The 22021-nt window shown below is 37.2% G+C and overlaps 1 protein-coding gene across 17 annotated transcripts in view; it reads right to left on the minus strand.

Annotated features, from left to right (window-relative positions):
* The window catches only part of PUM1 (pumilio RNA binding family member 1), a 112838-nt gene that overhangs the window by 47328 nt on the left and 43489 nt on the right, over positions 1-22021 (minus strand). For 8 of the 17 annotated variants that reach the window (XM_081145670.1, XM_081145682.1, XM_081145680.1 and 5 more), the window contains exons 4-7: positions 21265-21373; positions 20121-20299; positions 10100-10266; positions 7887-8157 (exon numbers count right to left, since the gene is read on the minus strand). In XM_081145670.1, the coding sequence (XP_081001796.1) occupies positions 7887-8157; positions 10100-10266; positions 20121-20299; positions 21265-21373 (726 nt within the window). The remainder of the gene's footprint in view (positions 1-7886; positions 8158-10099; positions 10267-20120; positions 20300-21264; positions 21374-22021) is intronic. The other 9 variants (XM_081145673.1, XM_081145672.1, XM_081145671.1 and 6 more) reach the window with 3 other exon arrangements.

Consider the following 22021-nt stretch of genomic DNA (forward strand, 5'->3'; position numbering starts at 1 on the left):
TCACCAACTATCTTTTTAAAAACCAGAGTAGAACTTAGTCTTTGTTCTTACAGTATGTCAAAAATAACCATGTAGAGATTTCAAAAATACTTGTTTTTTCCCAAAGGTTAAAGAAAAGAGTAACTTCATTTATGATGCTACTTTATAAGCAATCATTAAATATCAAGTCTTCAAAAGAAATACTGAACTACATTGACAAATATATCAAAACAATTGTTCACTCCCAGGAAGGGAGCCCATCAGTACTATGTGGTAATTGTGATCTTGGGATTTTTGCCAAGTTGGTTTCACATTTCTGTTTTGTCTAAAAGACAGTCTCATAGAACTCCTACCAACAGAAGGGAGTCCACCCAAGAAGGAGTCCAGCCAGGAGGCAGAAAACAAGTAAAATTGTGGGAAGTGTTATTTTTTTTTAATTTTTCACAGATTATAAAAATGCTTCCTAGTTCCACTAAATATCTACTGTTTCTTCAATGGCTCCTCCAGAATTTTCCTAGCCTTACACATTTTGAAATATTTAACATCTCAGACATGGCTCACGGCAAACCTCTTCCCTCCACCCTGCTGTAAACGAAATAATTCAATTCATTCAACAAACTTTTTTGTTAGCACATTATTAGCTAGAAGCTGTGACATATGAAGGAAAGATGGTCCATTCAGAATATAATCTTGATGTTTTCTTGATTTATTAACCAAAAATAGTACTCTAATGCCATTCCATATGACTTCTCGCTTCATGTTTTTAACATGTAACTCATTATATGTCTGTATACTGTATCTTGTGAATACAGACAAATAAACAATGTGTGAATACCATAAAAGTAATAATTCCACATGAGTTTGTGGTTCTAACTACATGTTACCACACTTTGAGAGTAGGAAGCATTACTTTTAACTAAAAAAATACAGGCCCTACAAGAACTGTCATATAGCCTGCATTTGAGATTTGATTAATATCTCAGTGATTATGGTGACTAGAGAAGGAATTATTTTGAGTGCATTTTGCAGTACACAATTAACAAAAGTAAATTATGCATCTACAGCAAGGCAGATTTGATTACAGATTACAATTCTGGCAATTTTCTTTATGTAACTGGTCTAGTATTAACTGGAAATACAGGGTATTGAAAACAAAATTGGGTAATTGGCAAGTGATGGATTCCAAAGGATCCTGAAAAACTCATACAAATACCATCTGCTGGGCAAAGCACTGAGTTCTGTAAACATTTTTCATGATTTTCACAAAGCAAGCTAATCATAACTGAGAAACACAATACTGTGATATTTGGAGAAAATGCTTGTTTTAAGGTCCATATAATGATAAATGTACCACTACTGATTAAAATTTACTTGGGTAAAATTCAAAAATTGTGGAAGAGACCAAATACAGAGGAAAATATTATCAACTATTTCAAGATTTGGGAACTACACAAGCAGGCTGGTTTGACTCCCTTCTCTACCACTATATGACCTTACAGAAAGAGATCCTTGTGGGGTTTTTATTCCAGAAAAAAAATTCTGGGCAGTCAAAAACTCTGTGACTGACATACAGCTGGTATCTTATAAAATACAGCAACTACTATTACTGTTGTTACCAATAATTGCGGGCATAAAAACATTGTTGTTGAGTTTTCAGGACATGGAGGAATGATATCCAGATATGGAGTTAGCAAATGTAAAAGACTATCCCCTCTGCTGCTCCCCCCACCCCAAAATAAAACATACCGCCAGACCTGGCTTTTTACCAGTTTAAGGTTATATACACAGTGGGTAAGGGATAAGAAAAGACTCTGTGGTCAGAAAGCCTGGATTCATATCTCAAGCTCCACCACTGACTTTCTATGTGACTTTGGGCAAGACAATCTCTGTGTTTTGCTCTCCTCCTCTAATAGAGACAATAAAGATATGTCTAACTCATAAAGTTGTTGCATTAAAATTAACACACGTAATGCACTCAAAACAATCTTTTATGTGTGATGTTCTGGTTGATAAATGGGAAGAGGCCCCCACACAGACACAGTGTGCTTCTGTGAGTCACCTCTTACAGCTCCTCCCCCAACAAAGCAGCCCAGGATGGGGAAATCAGAAGGTAAGACTCTTCAGAGTCAATGTTAAAAGTCAAAACCCCACTGAGTTCATGAGCACCAATTGCTCTCAGCAGTTCACAAAGACAACAGAGAAAAAAGAAAAACTTGTTGTTGTTGATGATCAGTGCTTTTTACAGTATATCCATGCAGAAAAAAATTATGAATGCGGCTGTTGAAAGTGAGACAACTCCACATATCAAAAGGCTTTCTGTTCTAGTACTAGAACCAAAAGAAACAGCCTGAATCGAGAAACCAAAACATAGGTGTTTGAATAGCTTATACAATATGACCTTTAGTAAGTCTTTTAGCTGCCCTACCTCATGGGGCTGTTGTCAGGATTCATAAAGAAAGGCTCTACATCAATGGTGGGACTAAAATTTTTAATAAAAAAGTGTATCTTGGAGCCAGTCCTCAGTACATGAAATTTGTAAAAGTTTGCTATTGTTTAAAGCTTCCAGGTCAAAGCCAATTTTTGGCCAGGTTACCTAAACAACTGTTTAACAGTTAACCAGGTTAAATGACCAACCAATGATTACAATGTTTTCTGGTTTAACAGGTACATACACACCATGCTGCTAAATTTTTAAAAATAGAAACTTCTTTACATTTCTTTAACAGGTAAAGAATCTCATTCCAAAATAAATGGTTTCTAAATAAGGTGCGAAAAACAAAACATATCCTTCTTCCAAGTAATTTAATATCTTTCTAAGAAAATCACATCATAAAATTTCAACAAAGTCAAATAATAAAGGCAAGCTTCAATCAACCAAATTACTACCTAATGGAAGCATTTTAACAGTGATTATACAAATGGCACTAATAGAATAATCCACTCAATTGTAAACTGAGAGGCAAGCCAGAATTAAATTCCTATGTTAAAACTATGCACAAACTTGGCCTCATAAGAATTACATTTAATCACTACCACACTTTTAAAAGCAATGCATGCCAATTTCCTCTCCCATCTGACTAGGGCTGTGAAGGAATAAATACAGTATTTCAATTGTGATCTTCAAAGTACTTTCTCTTTGTTAAAATTCATGCTTAACAGGGTCTCAGTTTTAGTACATCCAAATACAATTTTGTAAAACACGCTTCATTAGGTTATTTTCAGATTAACTGAATTCTAAATAAAGAATATCAACAATTAATCTGATTAATCTATCATGACATAATCCTTCCTGGCTTTAATTTCTGCTATATAGGATTGTAATTTAATGAAACCCCAAAATAATTTTCTAAAATATACTTAATAGTTGTATAGCTCTTTATTAAAGTAAAATAGTCCTCAACCATCATAACACAAAATGGTATCAAACACTATATATGAACTGTTCACTGTTTTTCCCAGAATTGAGGAGAAAACAGTAAGGGGAAAGTGTGAGAAAAAGGGAGAATATTCCAAAAATATCAATGAGCATTTTAAACTGCCCTGAATTAGGGGTTTTTTAGCCCTAGATCTTTATACTTGGGATAGGTAAAATTATCATTTCCACAAAATTTAGCATGTCTATCAATTATGATTTTAAGCAACGAACCACATTAACATCTATGCCTTAATCACCAATAGAAATCACATACATTTTCATAATTTGCAATTGTCAGATATCTCAGAATCTTGTTTATGCTCATTAAGATAGCTAGTACAGCCGGGCCGGGCGTGGCTCAGTGGGTGAGCGTTGACCTAGGATCCAGGCGATCAGGGTTCAATTCCCGGTCAGAGCACATGCCCGGTTGCGGGTTGGATCAATGACTCTCTCATCATTGATGTTTCTATCTCTCTCCCTCTCCTTTCCTCTCTCTGAAATCAATAAAGATATATTTAAAAAAAAAAAAAAAAAAAGATAGCTAGTACACCCAACTCTTTCTCGTGCTTCATAGATATTTTTATACAATTGGATTCCTTTGTAATTCTACTTACACTCTACATTTTAAAACATCAGTCCAAGAATTCAGTCCACAGATCTCAACCTACCTGCTAAGGGGTTCACAGCACATTAAAAAAAATCCCTGATCTAAAACAATTTAGGAAGGTTAAGTTTATGATTAACAATGACTAGACAAGTACCATTAAGTTTATAATGAACTAAATGAAAATTGCTTTTTCTGCATTTTGAGGCTGATCTACATTACACATCTCATTAAAAGCTGATATTAACAGTTTTATGAAACCAACTTACTACACCAAATCAAACCTGATTTAAGGGTAGTAAGACATAAAAAGGAATTATTTTGTCAATTTCCAAACCAGATCCCCTCATAAAATCACAAATAAAGCTACCCTATCAATTGTAGCAAATAACTCAAAACTAAAAAAAAGAGAAACAGCCTTAGTCCTCAGCTGTCCCACAAGTGCTTCATGTATCATAGCCGTACGATGAACACTAGCTCTGTTCATTATGGGCAGAACCTAAGGGTCCTGGAAGGACCCAACGGTCAACAGTTAACTGATTAATATGGGTAAAAAAATGTCTAAGACTGCTACTAAACACAACACTGGGCACAAAAAAACTAAACCATACTAATTAAGTCATTCCCTCTAAAATTGTCCTGTCACTGCCTCTAAAGCAGCACAGCAAAGTCATTAAGACACACACTATCTACACAACCTCATTTTTATTCAGCCTCAACTACCACGTAGGGTGACATCTTCTAAATTAACTAATGAACATGTACCTATTAATTTCTAATTTGAAGCCTTTAGTTTACCACTTCCTCCACTGGAATTTTTATTCTTTTCCTGACATAAACAAGTCTTGCAAGGCACGGCTCAAGATTCACCTCTTTCATAAAGCCTTCTTTCCTCAGAGAACAGAGTATGTTCTCCTTTGTCTATGGTTCCTAAGACATGAGCATGACTGATCTTATCACTTGTGATGGAGGACTGCCTTGCGCTACTTAAATGAGCAAATGAGTTACAATAACTAAACTGAGCCACGGGGCAGGGGAGGCCATTCCTTCATGAAAGATCTGCTTGGCTAGAGGTAAGAACAAAAAATGTGAACAGAAGTTTATAATCTGCAGTCGATAAATCTGTGATTTCCCTAAAGTTATCCACAAAATTTAACATCAAAAGAATTATGTTCATTTATCTGATGAGAGAACCATAGCTTCTGATCACATAGCAATAGAGGACTGTCACTCTAAAAAGGTTAAAAATATTGATCCAGGAGGTAAATTTCCTGAATTTATACAGGTCAAGTTATCTGCATATGAGACACAAGCCAGCAGGCTAGATCTAAAGGACTCATATGTTACAATATATGCTAGGCCTCAAAAAGTGGCTTCCAGACCTCTTAGAAGGCTAGTTTCAAATTTTAGTTTGCTAAAGCATATTAATTATGGGGGGATGTTCTGAGACATTATAAGAGGGAAAAGGTTCCTTGAAAATTTGGTCTGCTAAAGCAAAGAAGAGGACACAGCGAGGACAAACTCAGGCCTTCCCCACAGGGAGCTTAAAATCTAGCAAGGGCTATTAGACAAGCAATCACCACACAAAGCAGAACATGGTGACTCCTTTTCTTAAGCAAAATACAAAGCACTGCAGAGTGCAAAGGAGAAAGAAGTGACAATTTTTTGATTTGCAGATCAAGAAAGATAACAGCACTGGAATGAGAATGATTTTAATAAGCAGAAATGGAAAGGGGAATAAAATGTGATGAAAAGCAAAAGGGTAAGAAAGGCTGGAGGGATAAAATATAAAAACAAACACCAATTTCCGAAAGGAAAATGATCCTTCTTTGACAACTTACTGGCATTTATGAAGGAGCCTTTGGGAGGCTAAAAGGTCTTGAAGGTACTTAGGAATCTTGAGCCAGTGGTCCCCAAGCATCCTATTAAGGTGCCCAGTACAAGAATGTGTAAAACAATCTACTAAGGAAAGCAAGAATTATAGGACTTTGAGATAAACATCCCATCATATGACGGTCGTATCTCTGTGTAACAATGCCCTATGTTCAGCAACCAAGACAGGTATGGAAAGCCAGAACCCAACAACAGTTTCACTTTCAAAATAATTATGTTCCCTTCCAAAAACTGCTGAATTGGAATTCGTGGTGAAGGCACCCATGGGTTTTATAAATTTGAATACATGTTGTGTTTGATGTAATCATGCTAAACTGTGGGTGTACAAAAGTACATTTCTGTTGTTCAAGTTCTAACAATTATCCAGACTCCCAAAAACTTGGTAAAATGTTGAAAGCACAGATCAATAAATCAAAAGAGAATCCCAATTCTGATTACAAAGTAAAGAACAACTAAATGAAAAAGAATCAGATTTTCATTGATAAGAGGTTGAAGACAAATATTTCTTAAATAACAAGCAAAAGGTTAGATTTGGGAATGGAAGCTAAGAACCAAAAATGGCCACAGTTCTAAGGGTTGCTAGAAAAACTCTGACCACAAAGAAGAGTAAACAAATTCTGATAAAATTTCTTGGTAATAACTAGGTTAAAGGATCTGATTAAGAACAGCCTGTACTAGTGAACCTCTTTAGATAAAGAAACTGCCAAATTAATTTTCTAAGCTGGACAAGTTTGAAGTCTACACAATAATATCATGTCCTTATATCTGCTGGTGTGGCACAAAATATTTTGAAATCTAGTATATCTGCAGCACCCAAAGTAATTTCTGGCTTCATGCAAAATGGCTGTTTTGAGGATTTATTCTGAAAAGGGCAAAACCATAAATGAGGACTATTTCTTATAAAGATGATAAAAAACACAAAGTCAGTTTCTATGGAGAAGTGGGCATCTCTCTTGGGAACTACAAGGAAAATAATGTGCACGTTCAGTTTACTCTATAAAAAGTGTGGGATTAATCCTAACATATCCATCTGACAGCAGCACAGAGCATATGCAGGTGAGAAAATCCTTAAAGGGATTTCGTTTTGTAAACTTCCTATGGTTAACCTTATTATCCAATCATCTATCATTCAAAACTCATTTAAAATCAGCTATTTATGACAAGTACTAAAGGAACAGTATGGTACAACTGATTTCCAAAGACGATAAGCCAATTTCCCTACAGATAAAGAATTTCTAAACTTTAATATGAGACGTTAAGCTTTCAAACCTAGAAGTTTATATTTATGTTCCAGTCCAAAATTCATGGCCCATCAAACAGCTTCCAGCCACAAGAGAAAACTTATGGTACTTAAGATCAGAAAGCTACCAGCCCTCTTTCAGTAATCCAGACAACTGATTTTACTTAAAAAAAATAATAATTAAAAGAAGGATCAGTAAACCCTAAAGTTAGTCATACCATGCCTTCAAAACCAGAAGGCACACACGCAGTATTTTCCAGGTATTTATGAATAAAAGAGCCAAGTACTTTCACTGTAAGGAACTAACTTTCAAAGTGCAATAACTCAAAAGACAACTAACAAGACGACCTAGTACTGGGATCTTAACAATAGTAGATAACAGAGTTTGTACTATTTTAAAAACAAAGCAAACTAATACCATTACAGTCACATTACTCTTCAGAGAGATCAGCATCCCAGAGGACTGTGTTACAAGAGGTAACACCACCTCACCCACTCTTTAGGCCCTGAGAGGAGCCAAAGGAAGTGCTTGTAGAAGAGGGTGGTTTCTTGCCAATACCCTCAGCATGGGAATCAGCTTCTTGAAGGGAAGATACAGAGGCATTGTAAACCCACATCACTATTGGGCTAAGAAAGACTAGCCATCAATAGCCTAAAATAAAGCCACCCTCCTCCCGTTCCCCCCATTCTTAGTTACTTGAATAATGTGCTGGCTAGAGGGAGAGTAGAGAGAGTGACAGAGACACACACAGTACCTGTTGTTGAGAATTGTAGTCAAAAAGTCCCACAGTTGCTGCTGCTGAGTCCACAGGTACCTGCGTGCCTGAATAATCAAACTGAAGAGGCTCCATGCCCACATGTTCCATGGGGTCCAAGGGGACACTCTGGGACTCCATGTTGGAGAAATCCTCCACAGGCTTGGCACCATTGGTGCTGGTCAGCTGGGCTAAGCCCTCAGAACCATTCTGGTTTGGACCCAGAAGATCCACTTCATTAGCAGAGTTCTGGCAATTACCAGGGGTACGGCTAAACAGAGAAAGTAAAGGGCATTAAACCTTATTTTGAGTGGGGAGGGACACTACAGCAACCCAAGTTTAAGGACAATGTCCATGACATAGCTTATATCAATAGTACTTAACACTATTTCTACAAAACAACCAAGACCATTTATGGTGTTTCCATGCTGTATCACAAAATGACTTTTCTACTGCTTGCCTTCCCACAACCCACCCCTTAAATTTGTATTTACTGCTATTAATTTACAATCCCTTCAACCAAGAGACTAAGATTTGAGGAACACTGGATCAACTGGAAAAATCACTACCTGTGGCATCCATGAAAACAGAGATCCCAAAATTCGATAGTAAAATATGTGCCCCAAATCAACATATTTTTAAACATAGAAATAATGGAAAAGTTTCTAAGGCGGAAGTTCCACATCTGAGAATGATTCTATTAAAAATAATAATTTTTATATAGGTGAAAATTTTTTTTCTGTATTATCTAGATATACTGGCCAATGCTAAAACTGTTTCCCTTCTAAGAAACCAGAAGAAGCAGACCATTACAAAATAGTGCAAAATAAATTCATTATCTAGGATATGGCCCTACTAAGGAGATAACTCTAAGAATTAAAAGTAATAAGATATAATTTATTATCCAAACCAGGACACTCCTAACAGCAAAAAAAGGGCGCTATTAATAAATATCCTGGGAAACAGGTATAAATAAGTACTGTCCTGGGAAACCCAGGGCACATGATCACTCTATGCAAAAGGATTGCAGGATGATACGATTCCAAATCAGACTAATATAGAATAATGTTATAATCTAGTCAGGAGTGTAACCTGTGACTATATTCTATGCATTTCATCTCTAAAATAAATCCTATAGTGGTACAAATTAAAGCTATTGTGTTCCTTGACACACACAAGCCCTACCACCACCACCTGCCCCAAAGTCAAATACCAGAAAACACTGCTACGGACTGCTTGAGATTCAGGATGGAGAGGCTACCCAAACTCATCTGAAAGACCTTAGGCAACTCAAATTTCTTCAAAAGACTGTAATTCTTTACATTCACAAGATACAAAAACTAGATTAGAAATATTAAATTTAACATTGTTCTACCAACAATGATCCAAAATATATTTTAATTTTGACTTTGGTAGATATTAGGGTAAGATATATGTGTGTGGTCAGACATACACATATTTACTTTAGATTAACTTAAAACTATTCAAAATTAAATTCTCTATCTGTATGTACATCACTGACTGAGGATTTTTAGATTTTTTAAATTATATAACATCACTAAAGGTTATCTACATACATGAAGAATACTTGCCAAATGTGGAAGACAAATATACAATATTATTTTAATACTGCGTACATATATTAAATTATAGGTTAAAACCAGCAAATCAATCATGACCAGAGATGGAATGAAAGGCATCCACGGAATGGGTATGATTAAGAAAAGCCATTTAATCTGCATCTCTGGTTCTTCAAAATAAGGAGAATGATACACCACCTACCTCAAATAAGTTCTCAAATGTTTTTCCATCTACTCTAACATGCCAGAGAGGCGACAAACTCCCATTAGTAACCATGGTTTCTCCAAGGATAGTGATTTGGGAGAAACTTGGGAAAAGTCCCAGGGCACCCATTCCAGGTGATTTTGATATTTGAGAATCCTGAAATGCTCTTTATGAAATTAATGTGCAAATTACAGAGCCCTGTACAAATGCAAAATCTATTGTTTTGGCAAAGCACCAGGCATTGACAACTCTTAGAAAATTCTACCTTACCAGTTAATTTATAATCTTTGTGGTATGGCCTACACTAGATCCAATTCTTAAAAAAGACACATAAGGAGGGAAAAAGAAAACTAAAATCAAAATAAAACTAAATCAAAACAAAAACCCATAGTCCCCATTCAAAAATCAGAAGTGTAAAACATACAAACCTAAAATCTTTGACGTCTGCATCAATCCCATTCTGCACTGGTAAACCATTGGTCTTGTCCATCACATCACCCTCCTCCTTCAAATCTCCTAGCTTATCTCCATCAAACGTACCCTTGTTCTTCTTTTCACTTTTGTCGTTTTCATCACTGTCTGCATCCCTTGGGCCCTGTTTAAAAAATAGCTTCAGCTTCACTAATCATCAACTAATGATAGTGGGCAACCACTGTGGACACCAGACTACACTAGATGCTAATTAGAACAGGATAGTGTCTGTGTTCTTCTAAGACATTACAATCTAATTAACAGACAACACAGAGGCAGGAACACTGCAGAAAGTCTTGCCAAATGGGGGAGACAGACATACATTGACGTTACAGAGTTTAGGACAGTCTTACCATGCCCAGTGTCCCACCATCCCATGTTTTTCCTTTCTACCCAAAGCCAGGCCAAAACTTTATATCTCTTGGTCCCACTTCTCTACTCTCAAATCTAACTCTATGTAATAGCACGACTAACAAGCTCCAGGTACGGCAGCTAATAGTATAATTGGAAAAGTGTTACACCTATAAAAAAAAAAATCTCCTTCACATTGTGTATGTAAACTCCTCCCTTATTTCCGAATATTGAGCTAAGTGTAGCCTGACATCATTCCAATTCAATTATGCTCATCTTGGAATATAAGCCCTGCCAATTTGCACTACCACCACCACCCCAGTTATTGCATCAATAATTCATCAATCATCCTTAACTTTAATTTTTTAATCCTTCAAAACATGTTAAATCTAGCTGTGAAATTCTCTCACCAATAAGTGTTGTCTTCTTCTATCGACCTGTCCCATACCAGATTATTTTGAGGCTACCTGGAAGCATTGTAAGTTGAATCACTGATCAACAGAAGTTATCTTTGAAGTGTTTCAAACTGTGAATAATGAAAGACTGGACCTAAAAGAATTGTGATGCCAAGCACACTGATGTCCTGTTTTCTAAGGGAATTAAATCTGTCTCCTCTGACCAATACCCTAAGTTAAGACCTGGATATATAAAGCAAATGTGCCTTGATTTCCAAAAGGAAACAAATATTGGATATAGAGACTTGATACGGTACAGAGAGCTTGACACAATCTTACCAAAGAATAAATAACTATTTTTGTTTGGTTTTGGTTTTTTTTGTTTGTTTTTTTTAATATATTTTTATTGATTTCAGAGAGAGGAAGAGAGAAGGAGAGAGATAGAAACATCAATGATGAGAGAGAGTCATTGATCGGCTGCCTCCTGCACACCCCCTGACAGGGATCCAGCCCACAACCGGGGTATGTGCCCTGACCTGGAACTGAACTGTGATCTCCTGGATCACAGGTCGATGCTCAACCACTAAGCCACACCGGCCAGGCAATAGCTACTGCTTTTGTAAAAGTAGAGAGAGGCACTCACTTGTTCCCACCACTGACTTCTGGTTTAAGGAAGAAAAAACACACCTAGACCAATTAAAGCTCCTGGTAAAAGGCAAAATGCAATCAGAAGACGAAGGCTGCTGCACAGCATTTCCAGTCACTACAAGCAAATTTCACTGGGGGGAAATCAATAATGGAGGCTGGAGCAGCAGACACTGTTGTGAATGGGCAGGCCTACAAATACAAAATAAACAAATGCTCTCAGAGTAGTTCTTAAAGATCTCTGGCCCAGAAAGGGGAACTCAACTCGTAACTTGACATGCTTGGACCTCTCAACTACCAGTTCAGAGTCCATTGTACTTTCAAAATCATGCTCTGTTCAAATGCAAAATAGAAAAAGATATCATGGCTAGTATGAACAAAGGAACACATACAAGAAGGATATACAACAGTTTCATGTGGCATCAAGATGATAAATTAGTTTTAGCAGCCACTGAGATGTGAATACATAGCAGAATCTTCAAAAGAATAAGACTGTCAGTGGTACAAAAAGGGTGAGTGACAACCAATTAAGCACCACATGGAGATCCCAGCGCGGAGATGAAAATATGACAGGATTCTGAAGACAGGAAGATGTTTCAAAATGTCCAGAGACAATAGTTCCCTCCTACTGCAAAGGTAAAACTGACAGAAGCTGTGTGTTCATTTTTATATCTCCAGCACTAAATACAGTGCCTGGCAGAAGTTTAGAAACTATGACAAAGAAAACTGAATGACCAAAAAACTCCTACAAAACTGAACTGATAAAACGAGCATCCTCTCATTGTCCTTACCATCAGCTAAGAATCCCATAGGTGGAGATATGGTCTAGATAACAAACAACTCCACATAAATCAGACACCATCAATGTCAATAGTAAAAGCGTATTAGAAGCATCACCCAACTAACACGTGTAAGTCACCTTCTACAAATCTACAAATCAAGTCACTGGCTCGGAAGAAGCAGTTAAACTCCCATTTCTCTTAAGTTCAAAAGGTCTGTGCGCAAAAATAGGAAGACAATGGGATAAAGTAGTAGGAAGTTTCACCAACAAGCAAGAAATCTGGTGACAGCGAGACTCACTCACCAAATCAATGCTTTGGTGTTATCTTTCCTCAGTGACCCTTTACAAGGGATTGCTGAGAAGCTGCTCAGCCCAGCTGCTCTGGCCTGAAAATGTGGTACTGATACTTCTATTATCAATTATACTCCCAAAGGGTAGATTGTCAAATGTAGCCCTGGGGTGGGCTGTTTCTCACTAGTATTATAGTCCTTTCAATTAAAATACAACTGCCTGGTTTTCTACTCTGAATAGAAATGCCCCATCAGAACAGTAGGTTCCTTCCAGCCTGAAGGTGGGGGCTCCAAAATGAGTCTTCCATTTCTTGGTGTGGATGCATGGGTGTATTCACTTTGTGGAAATTCACAAAGATGAACGTTTATGGCTTATACGCTTTTCTATACAGTCATATTTTAATAGTAGAAAGTTCAGTAAATCAACAACAGCCCTAAACAAAAAAAGTTGACATAAAGTCTAATTTCTAAATAAGAGAATAAAGGGTTCAGGATCATAAAATGGTCTCTCAGAAATGTGAAGGCCCTAAAGAGAAAACAGCAGTATAAATGGGCTGGAACATTTTACGGAATTTAATTTCTTTTTTTATTTAAGAAAGAACTAACCCAGGTTGCACAGACTCTACATTCTATCTCAACTGCTAACACTTACTGGTCACAAGACTTTAGAAAGGTTATTAAACTGAGGCTTAGTTTTCCAATCAGTAAAACAGGGATACTTTTGTTTAAAACAGAGTAGTTACAAACATCAATGAAATAATACAAAAGTTTTGTAAACTGTAAATCATTTTATACAAAGGTAATATATTAGTGAAAGCTATGTACTAGGATCTATTTCTTACGTAGCATTATCTATGATACCAAGATTAAAACCTTAAATGCCCCAATTAAGTGGTTTAACTAACATAATCTGATCCTACCAGGGACACTATCATTTTCACAACACAATGGCTCTGTGATCAGTGTTGACTACCGCAATCATTTTAAAATTTACAAGTGTCTGGACTTGTTCCCAGAGATTCTGACTTAATTGGTCTGCACAGGCTCCCACAAATGTTATAAACACTTCTCTAGTAACTCCAATAAGCAGTCACAACTGAGAACCACTGTAATTAAGTCCAATATAAACATCATAAAAAAAAGAGTTTATGGGGTTTTTTTGATCATGTTACCTAGTACATAATAGTACTAGAAAAGTCTATTAACTAAGTGAAAGAAAAAATAAAACAGGGTGAATAGCATCTTTTTATTGTGGGTTTCAATGTTAAGCCAAAGCTGTAGTACTCAAATATAGGCTTCAGTGAGTGCTCAAAATGCAAGTGGCCAAGCCCAACCAAAATCTCAAGAGTGCCCAGCCGGGTGTGGCTCAGCGGTTGAGCGTCAACCTGGGATCCAGGTGATCAGGGTTAGATTCCCCGTCAGGGCACATGCCCAGGTTGCAGGCTCGATCAATGACTCTCTCATCATTGATGTTTCTCTCTCTCCCTCTCCCTCTCCCTTCCTCTCTCTGAAATCAATAAAAAAAAATTTTTTTAAATCTCAAGAGTGGGGCCAAGAGAGCTGTGAGACCCCTGATCTACAGAGGCAGAGGAATGAATATGTTCCATTGCTAGATATTAAAGAACTGAGAGAAGAGCAAGCAGATAGAAGTAACATATATTGTAGAGATCATAGTACATCCAATTATGGCTCAGCTTCCTCAAAAGCTTCATATAACAGGAGGAATATTTCAGGGACTATCTATTAATTCTGAGTATCTGAGTGAAGTCAGAGAAATGAGAATTTAATCTCTTCTCTTACCGCAGTGATCTTACCACAAAGCTCCATGTGGCAGAAGTTACGTTCAATGAAAATAGTAATCTTCCTCCCCTCCTTTTAAAAAGGAATATTTAACACATCTGCTTGACACACTGAGTCTAGAAACTGTAACATAGCTAAAAAAGTAGTTTCTTGTGTATACATTTGTCCATTTTTTACAAAATGGAGGGGGGAAAGTCCATTTCCTTTAAAGTTCAGCAGTTTATAGCTCTACCATTAATAAAAATGTGAAATATTAAAGTGAATAAAAGTTTGAAATTTCTAGCCATATAAATTACTCTCTTAAATTGATTTTTACCTATTGTGAGAAACTCGACTAATAAACAAGCAAGTAGGGCATAATAGAAAGCAATATAGTTAAGAACTGAAATTAGAACAGTTTGAATCCAGGCACCATCACTTCCTTTCCAAACCTCATTTTACTCATCTATAAATTCATAGGGCCAACAGTTACCTCAAAGGGTTGTTTCAAGGGTTAAATAAGGCAATACATGAAAGTAAAATTCTTTTTTTAAAAATTCTTAGCAGTACTTTATCCAATTTTCATTTTTTACCACTGCCTCTTTCAAATAAACCCACCCTCACCTCTACTTCCCCAAAGCTTCATAATTTCAAGACAGCTCATGTCTCCCCGATAGAAGCTGTTATGGCTCTAATCATTACTCCTTGTCCTACTGATTTTTCTGAAATATTCATACAGACTCAAGCTGCCACCAATTACATTTCATCAAATCTGAGACACCATCAATTTGTAAGACATACCATCATTTTGTGTGCTGCTAAAAAGGAAACACTGACAATTAAACTATGACTCTCATTTGAAAGATGCATCCCAACTTCAAAATGAACAAAGTAAGGAGGTGTGTACTTAGAAAGAGTAAAACACAAAATATACCAGGCACTGCATATATGATCACTAAATTCCTATTGTGCAGAAAAGTAAAAAGTATTCCCCTCTGCTGTTTAACGACCAGATCCAAGAGAAAAAAGAAAACATATCTTACATGTGTAGAATGCTATTTATTACAGAAATGAAAACCAACAGCTTTTCTCAAAGTTTTGGGGGATTTTTTACTTTTTATCTAGTCAATGTCTAAAAGCTTGGCACTGCAAAGTACAGCATGTAGACTTCTTACTCAAAGGAAACTCAAATCTGAAGGAACTCCACCCTGTAAACAGAAGTTTCCGAATTTGATCCATAGCTTCCTGCTAACTTAAACTTCCAAGCACCCAGCCAGGCGTGGCTCAGCGGTTGAACATCAACCTAACATCCAGGAGATCACGGTTCGATTCCCAGTTGGGGCACATGCCCGGGTTGTGGGCTCAATCCCCAGTCGGGGACGTGCAGGAGGCAGCCGATCAATGACTCTCTCATCATTGATGTATCTATCTCTCTCTCTCCCTCTCCCTTTGTCTCTCTGAAATCAATAAAGATATATTAAAAAAAAAAACAAAAAAACACAAACTTCCAAGAAAATTAGGTCTTATAGTATTTTTCAGACTTTAACGTACATACAAAATCACCTTGAGCTCCTGTCAAAATGCAGATTTTGATTCAATAGGTCTGGGGCAGGGTCTGAGAGTCTGCATTTCTAATAAGCTCCTGGGTGATGATGATACTATTAGCCCATAGACTTTGAGGAGAAAGATTTTATAAGATTTACAAAGCATTTCTATAAATATTATTACCTAGCCATATGAATTAGACTTCTGGGGTTCTAATTATCCCCATTTTGCAGATGAGGAAGTTAAGATCCAGTTGAGACTTAAACCCCTGACGTCTATCTGTACTATACTGCATAAAGTCTTTAAACAAAATAAAGTAGCACTGGTTACCTAACATGCAGTGAAGACTAGAAAAGCAAGTCTTCAAGTTTTATGACCCAAATGAATTTATATGTGTGCATGCATCCTCCAGGTTAGAAGGCAATCTGCTCAGACAAGCAGAAAGGTCTTCCCAAGATGTTTTTTCTAAAAAGCTTTCTTCTAAGGTAATCTTTCTTCAGCGTAATCGAAGTTTATAGTGGTCTTTATCGTTTCCCTGGGCACTATGAACCAGAAAGACAGAAATTATGCAAGACAGCCCTGGCCAGTGTGGCTCAGTTGGTTGGGTGTCATCCTGTGCACCAAAAGGTTGCTGGTTCAATTTCCAGTTGGGGCACATGCCTGGGTTGCAGGCTCTATCCCCAGTAGGGGGATGGGGGGCGGCATGCAGGAGGCGGCTGATCAATGTTTCGCCCTCACATCCATGTTTGTCTCTCGCCCTCTCCCTTGCTCTCTCTAAAAATCAATAAAAAAATATTTTTAAAAAAGAAATTATGAAAGATAGAAAGTTCTGGCTGGCTAGGCTTCAATCTACTTGAAGATCAGCTGGTATTCAAAAAAACCAACAGCAGGGTCCTTAGGCAATTTCATTACATGTGATTTTGTAACAATTCTGAACCATGCGTTTTGGGGGGTCGGGGGGGTCTTATTCTCAGAATAAATAAAAGATACAAAAAGAAAATAAATAAAAGACTTGACCCTGACTTAACTAGTATTCTGAGGTTTCCTATTCTGAAAACTGCTATCCTGAAGTTTCTGGTTCCTATGTGGAATACTACTGAAAATTTATAGTGGGTGCTAAGAACAAAATATTGCTATCAGATTCTTACTGTTAACCTGAAAGAACTCTTTATCACAGAAGCCAAAACTACTAAACTGAATCCATTTGTACAATCAAAATGAACTTTAAAAAGCTAGACAAAGAGTTAAATACTTTCAGTCAAGCTGCAACCAGGAAACAACCTTATTGAAAATGGGAAACCACCATACAATGAGTAGAATGCTTTGGTTCTAAATCTCCTTTAACTGAAAAATTAATCAGAGCCCAGATTATCTATTGTCAGTATCTGAAAATGACCCCTTAGTACTTGTTTTGAGGTCTACATTCATTATACCATCAGAAATGATGTTTCCAGCTCTAAGGGGATTCAAATAAGGCTTCTTCATGGTTTACTGGAGGTAATGCTGGTACAGCCACCCAAAAAGTAAAAACATCTGAGTGCTCTGACCCATAAACTGCCCATTACCCACCCTTTAGTACAATTAGCTATAAGAAGCAGATATTCTATCTTTTTGGCTGCTGAGCTCAACACTTTGAAGGACAGGCTAGATTTGTTTTGTTTTTAAAGCTCACCTTTTCCAAGAAGATGCATGCATATGACAATCAAAAAGTGATTTGGGTTTCCATGACCAGAGCTTTGGTCAAATGTCATCCTAACCAATAGGCAGAACAAAGCCAAGTTAGGTACAAGATCAGCAGGATACAACGACAAGCAATAAAGTAGTTCATTGATCCTCATGCATCCATCAATACTGAATATGCCAATGTGGCAGCTTGATGTCACTGATCAGTACTCCTACATCATCCTTTAGATGGCGCCCATGTCAAAATATAGAATAATCTTTCATTACCCACAACCTTCCTCTGAGAAGCTGGAACACAGATGTGCAGAATTTTCATTTATCTTAATGCAAGCCTAAGCAGCTCAGTAGATTATCTGACTGCTAGAGTTCAATTTTCCAACCTCTGTCCTGTGGTCTTAACTTCTGGTGACAATACTGTAAGAGCTAAGAATCACCAGTCTCCCAAGACAACTAAGGATGAGAGGTGCCTTTATAAATACAAATACAAAACACAATGCAAAAGACACAGCTTTGTTGTAAGATCAACTAATGAAACAATTGTTTAAAAAGAGAAAAACAGACAAAAACATTCATTCAATCCCAGCATTTTATCTTTCTCCTTATCCCAATTATTTTTCTGCCTCCTGCAAACTTCACAGTAACCCAGGCACACGCCACCTTGGATAATGCACAAAAATTAAAAACTGATCAGACACATAAACAGGTTCCAGTTCACCGCAGTAACAACTTACTACACACGATACTAACTTTTCTCCTACAGTAAATAACAAAGTTATAGACAGAAATTAGAAGGCAGCACTTCCTATAAGAAATATGGGCTCATGAGAGAGACATGTATGAGGACAAACAAACAGGTGTGCTGGGGACAAGGTGAAAGAGGAGAATCAGTAACACCACTCCTCCTGTGGGACAGCAGGCAAGCAATCATTTTTGCCTGATCCCATTCCTTTCTTCTTCCCAAGCAACCTCCTGGGAAGTTTCAAATAAAAAAAGTCTTTTCCTATCTGATCGAGGAACCACTAAACCTGACCTATGGTCTTTACAGGTCAAAACCCCAAAAAACAATCAGGCCAGCTTTGGAAGGGCTAGTACTCAAGACTAAGACAAAAGCCCCAGTTTAGTTCCTTGATCTTCCTAAGGGTTGTTATAAAAGATAGTCTTGTGGCTAAATTCCTCACACTAAACTTCTAAGTGTGGAACTGGGAGAAATCCAAACCAGTCTCCTAGAGAAGTTCATCTCACTTCACTTTTTCTGTGTTTTTTTTTCCTGTGGAATTAAAAGCTCCAAGCCACATCAAGCGTCAATGTAAATTGAACCAACAACTTAGACATGCCTAGAATAAAACTAACTCCATGTGTACCTGGTTCTCTTCATGCCAACCAAGTCAACAATCATTCATTTAATATCCACCAACATTAATTAAAGTATTGGACTTGACACTAGAGGAAGCAGCACCAAAAAAGAACTACTACTATTACTCTAAAGAAGTTTCAAGTGGAACGGGGGAAACAGGACCAAGCCTCTGACATCTAGCAACAGATATATGCCAAGAAAAATATTGACAACAAATGCTGTAAGATAAAGAGTTACGGAGGAAAAATTAATACGATTTGAAGGGAAAAGGTTTCTAAATGATTGGCAACAATTAGTATTAGCCCAGAAAGATTTCAAGCAGAAAGAGCTTTGGAAATACACAAAACAAACTGAGCTGGGGGGAAAAGAGGGCAGACAGACTCACAGTACCTCTTGTGGCCTTCCTATCTGTGACTTGAATATAATACTAATCACAGAATACTAAATGAGGAAGACTCAAATGTTTCCATCTTAAGACTTCTAGATCTAGAAAGTTGATGACGTAAGAAAGGACTAGTTTTGAGAAAGGCTATCAAGGATGCCTGAGGAGGACTGCTTAGACTTAAAAGGGAAGAAACTATAGACAGAGAAGCTGCTTTGGCTAAAATGTGGCATCAAAGAGGTTGATATGATGAATTCAAAAAAAATTACAGATACAAAATTAATAGAATTATTAATTTCCTGACAGGCTGGGTGTTAGAGAAAAAGCTGTTCAAAGAAGGTCAAAGATCATTCCATAATTAAAACCTGGCTAGCAAAACAAGAATGATCCTACATAGCTGATCCATTTTAAGGGTTCTTGGATGCTAACAAGTCACTGCTCTCCAATCTATTCACTACTGGCACCCCAATTTCAGCTTTTCTAAAAATTCCTACTCTTTTTTTACTTTTTTTGTTTTAAACTAAAAACGGTATTTTCTGGTAGACCAATGAACTGAGATCTAGATTTCAGTTCTTACCTCACATTACTATCAATGTGTCCCAAGAAAACATAATTTCTGTTTTTTAATAGCTTGGTTTACATCTCCTACTTATTTCAATAAAGTGTTTTATAATACCCTCTAATTAGTGCTGTGAATATCTAAGGAAACAGGCATGTTTTGTTTTGGGGGATAAAAAAAAAGATATAGGAACAAGTTCCTCAAGCCAACTTACAAATCCTCCTTTTCTTAGACAGGAATCGCCCGGGGATGAGCTCAACACATACTCCACCATGCTAACGCCTAGTCCCCCACTCTCCGACCGTGGGGACAGTACAGAATTGACCTCACTGTTCACATGGAAACTCTGACCAGGTCTTCTCTGCACCATGATTGGCTGGGAAACTGAATGATCTACAAAAAAGATACACAAGCATGATACAGTGCAGCCAGAGGCTCAAATAAATTACGAGTGATGTCTCATGGATAAACCAATGACTGGGAATCAGGAAACCTGCCATGGTCAGTTGAGTCAAAACTTCCTATTGTGTTTATCCCTAAGTATAATATTCTAAATAACTAAGAAAACGGAACACACCCCTCATATATCCAGGATAGCAGAGCAATACAGCAGTTCACATAACTGGTTTACCTAGCTAAGTGAGTAAATTAATGTTTGCCCCTTTCAAGTGGTAGAATTCCTTTTTAATATATTTTATTAATAATATTACTAAAACAAAATATGGCTTTACTGCCCTTTTTTAAAACAACGTAATTTGATCTTTTCTGATGATCTGCTGTTGTCTGAGGTTCCATTCTTACACTGTGCTGTAACAGCACATCAGCTTTTGTGTTTTCTGTCTCCTTCCTCCCTATAATGTCATTTCTTTCTGCTGTCAGATGTCTGCCTCTACAAGTTCTCCCCATCCCTCTTCAAGGGTAGTCTGTCAGAAAAGCATCCATGCCCAGTGACTCGATTTGGCCCCAACCACATTCACAGACAGATCATCCCATACATGTTATACAGGGGCCAGGGGAGGAAAAAGAAACATGACTTCAAATGGCAGGCATGGATTTTCTAGTTCTAAGTATGCTGACAGCAGTACAGAACAAGAAGTTATAGCTGAAATTATGGTCATTTCAAATAAGACCATTCCCCTGTGGCTAGCACTTCAATAAAATATTGAAGATTTGATTTTGTCTTAATTATGTTTTAATAAATTATATCATATAAGCTCCTTCATGGCAATTATATGACAGGACAGGACACTGCTTGACATGCTTATGTCACTGATGTAAAATTCATGGCTTGCCAACTGCTGAGGAAAGGAGCTCTAAGACAGGCATAAATCACAGTACAGATGCTAGATCTAGATTACCTGATGTTCCCCAGGCACTGTCTCGCCATTGATCACCCAGGAATATTCCTTTTGGTCCATCTTTGCTGGATTCATCTGTTTCCCAAAACTTTTTACCTGGCAAGAGCTGCTGCAAATTAAAAATAATAGATGCTTTTAAAGAATTCATAAAGGATGAAAGTACAGCAGTCAACACTTTCTTTTAGACACGGGTACTGAAGATGCTCAGGTGCCCTGAAGATCTTTAATCACAGTGTTCTAGCTACCCAGATTGTACCCAGAGCACTATGGTACATTTGGCAAAAGTCACAGAGAGGCCTAAGGCAAGGGGGTTGGGGGACTGCACAGATCAACCCATCACAATAAAGGCTCGGCTTAAATATTTAGAATTATTCACTTAACCTATGCCAAGATTTGTAAAGGGGCGAAAGGGGACAAATATTAAACCTATTAGCTAACTGCTTGCTAAGAAGTCTCTTATTGAAAAAAGAAAAGTACTTACAACTACTAAAACACTTCTGCCTACAGGTGTACTAACTGACCATACAAAGTTACTCAAGCTAAAACATGAACTCAGACCCCACCTACAGAATGTTAGAGGCAAAATCCACCACCTTTATATACAGAGATTCTATTAACCAAAACACTTCCATCACCAGAAAAAAATTTTTAAAAACCCACTTCCCAACCACATCATTAACCTATTCCAAAAATTTTGGAAAGACAGAACTGCTGGCTTTCCCCATTACTGGAAAAGAAATAAAATCTCCTAACCTCA

The sequence above is a fragment of the Miniopterus schreibersii genome (genome assembly GCF_964146895.1).
Source record: "Miniopterus schreibersii genome assembly, chromosome: 8".
Taxonomy (NCBI): Eukaryota; Metazoa; Chordata; class Mammalia; order Chiroptera; family Miniopteridae; genus Miniopterus; species Miniopterus schreibersii.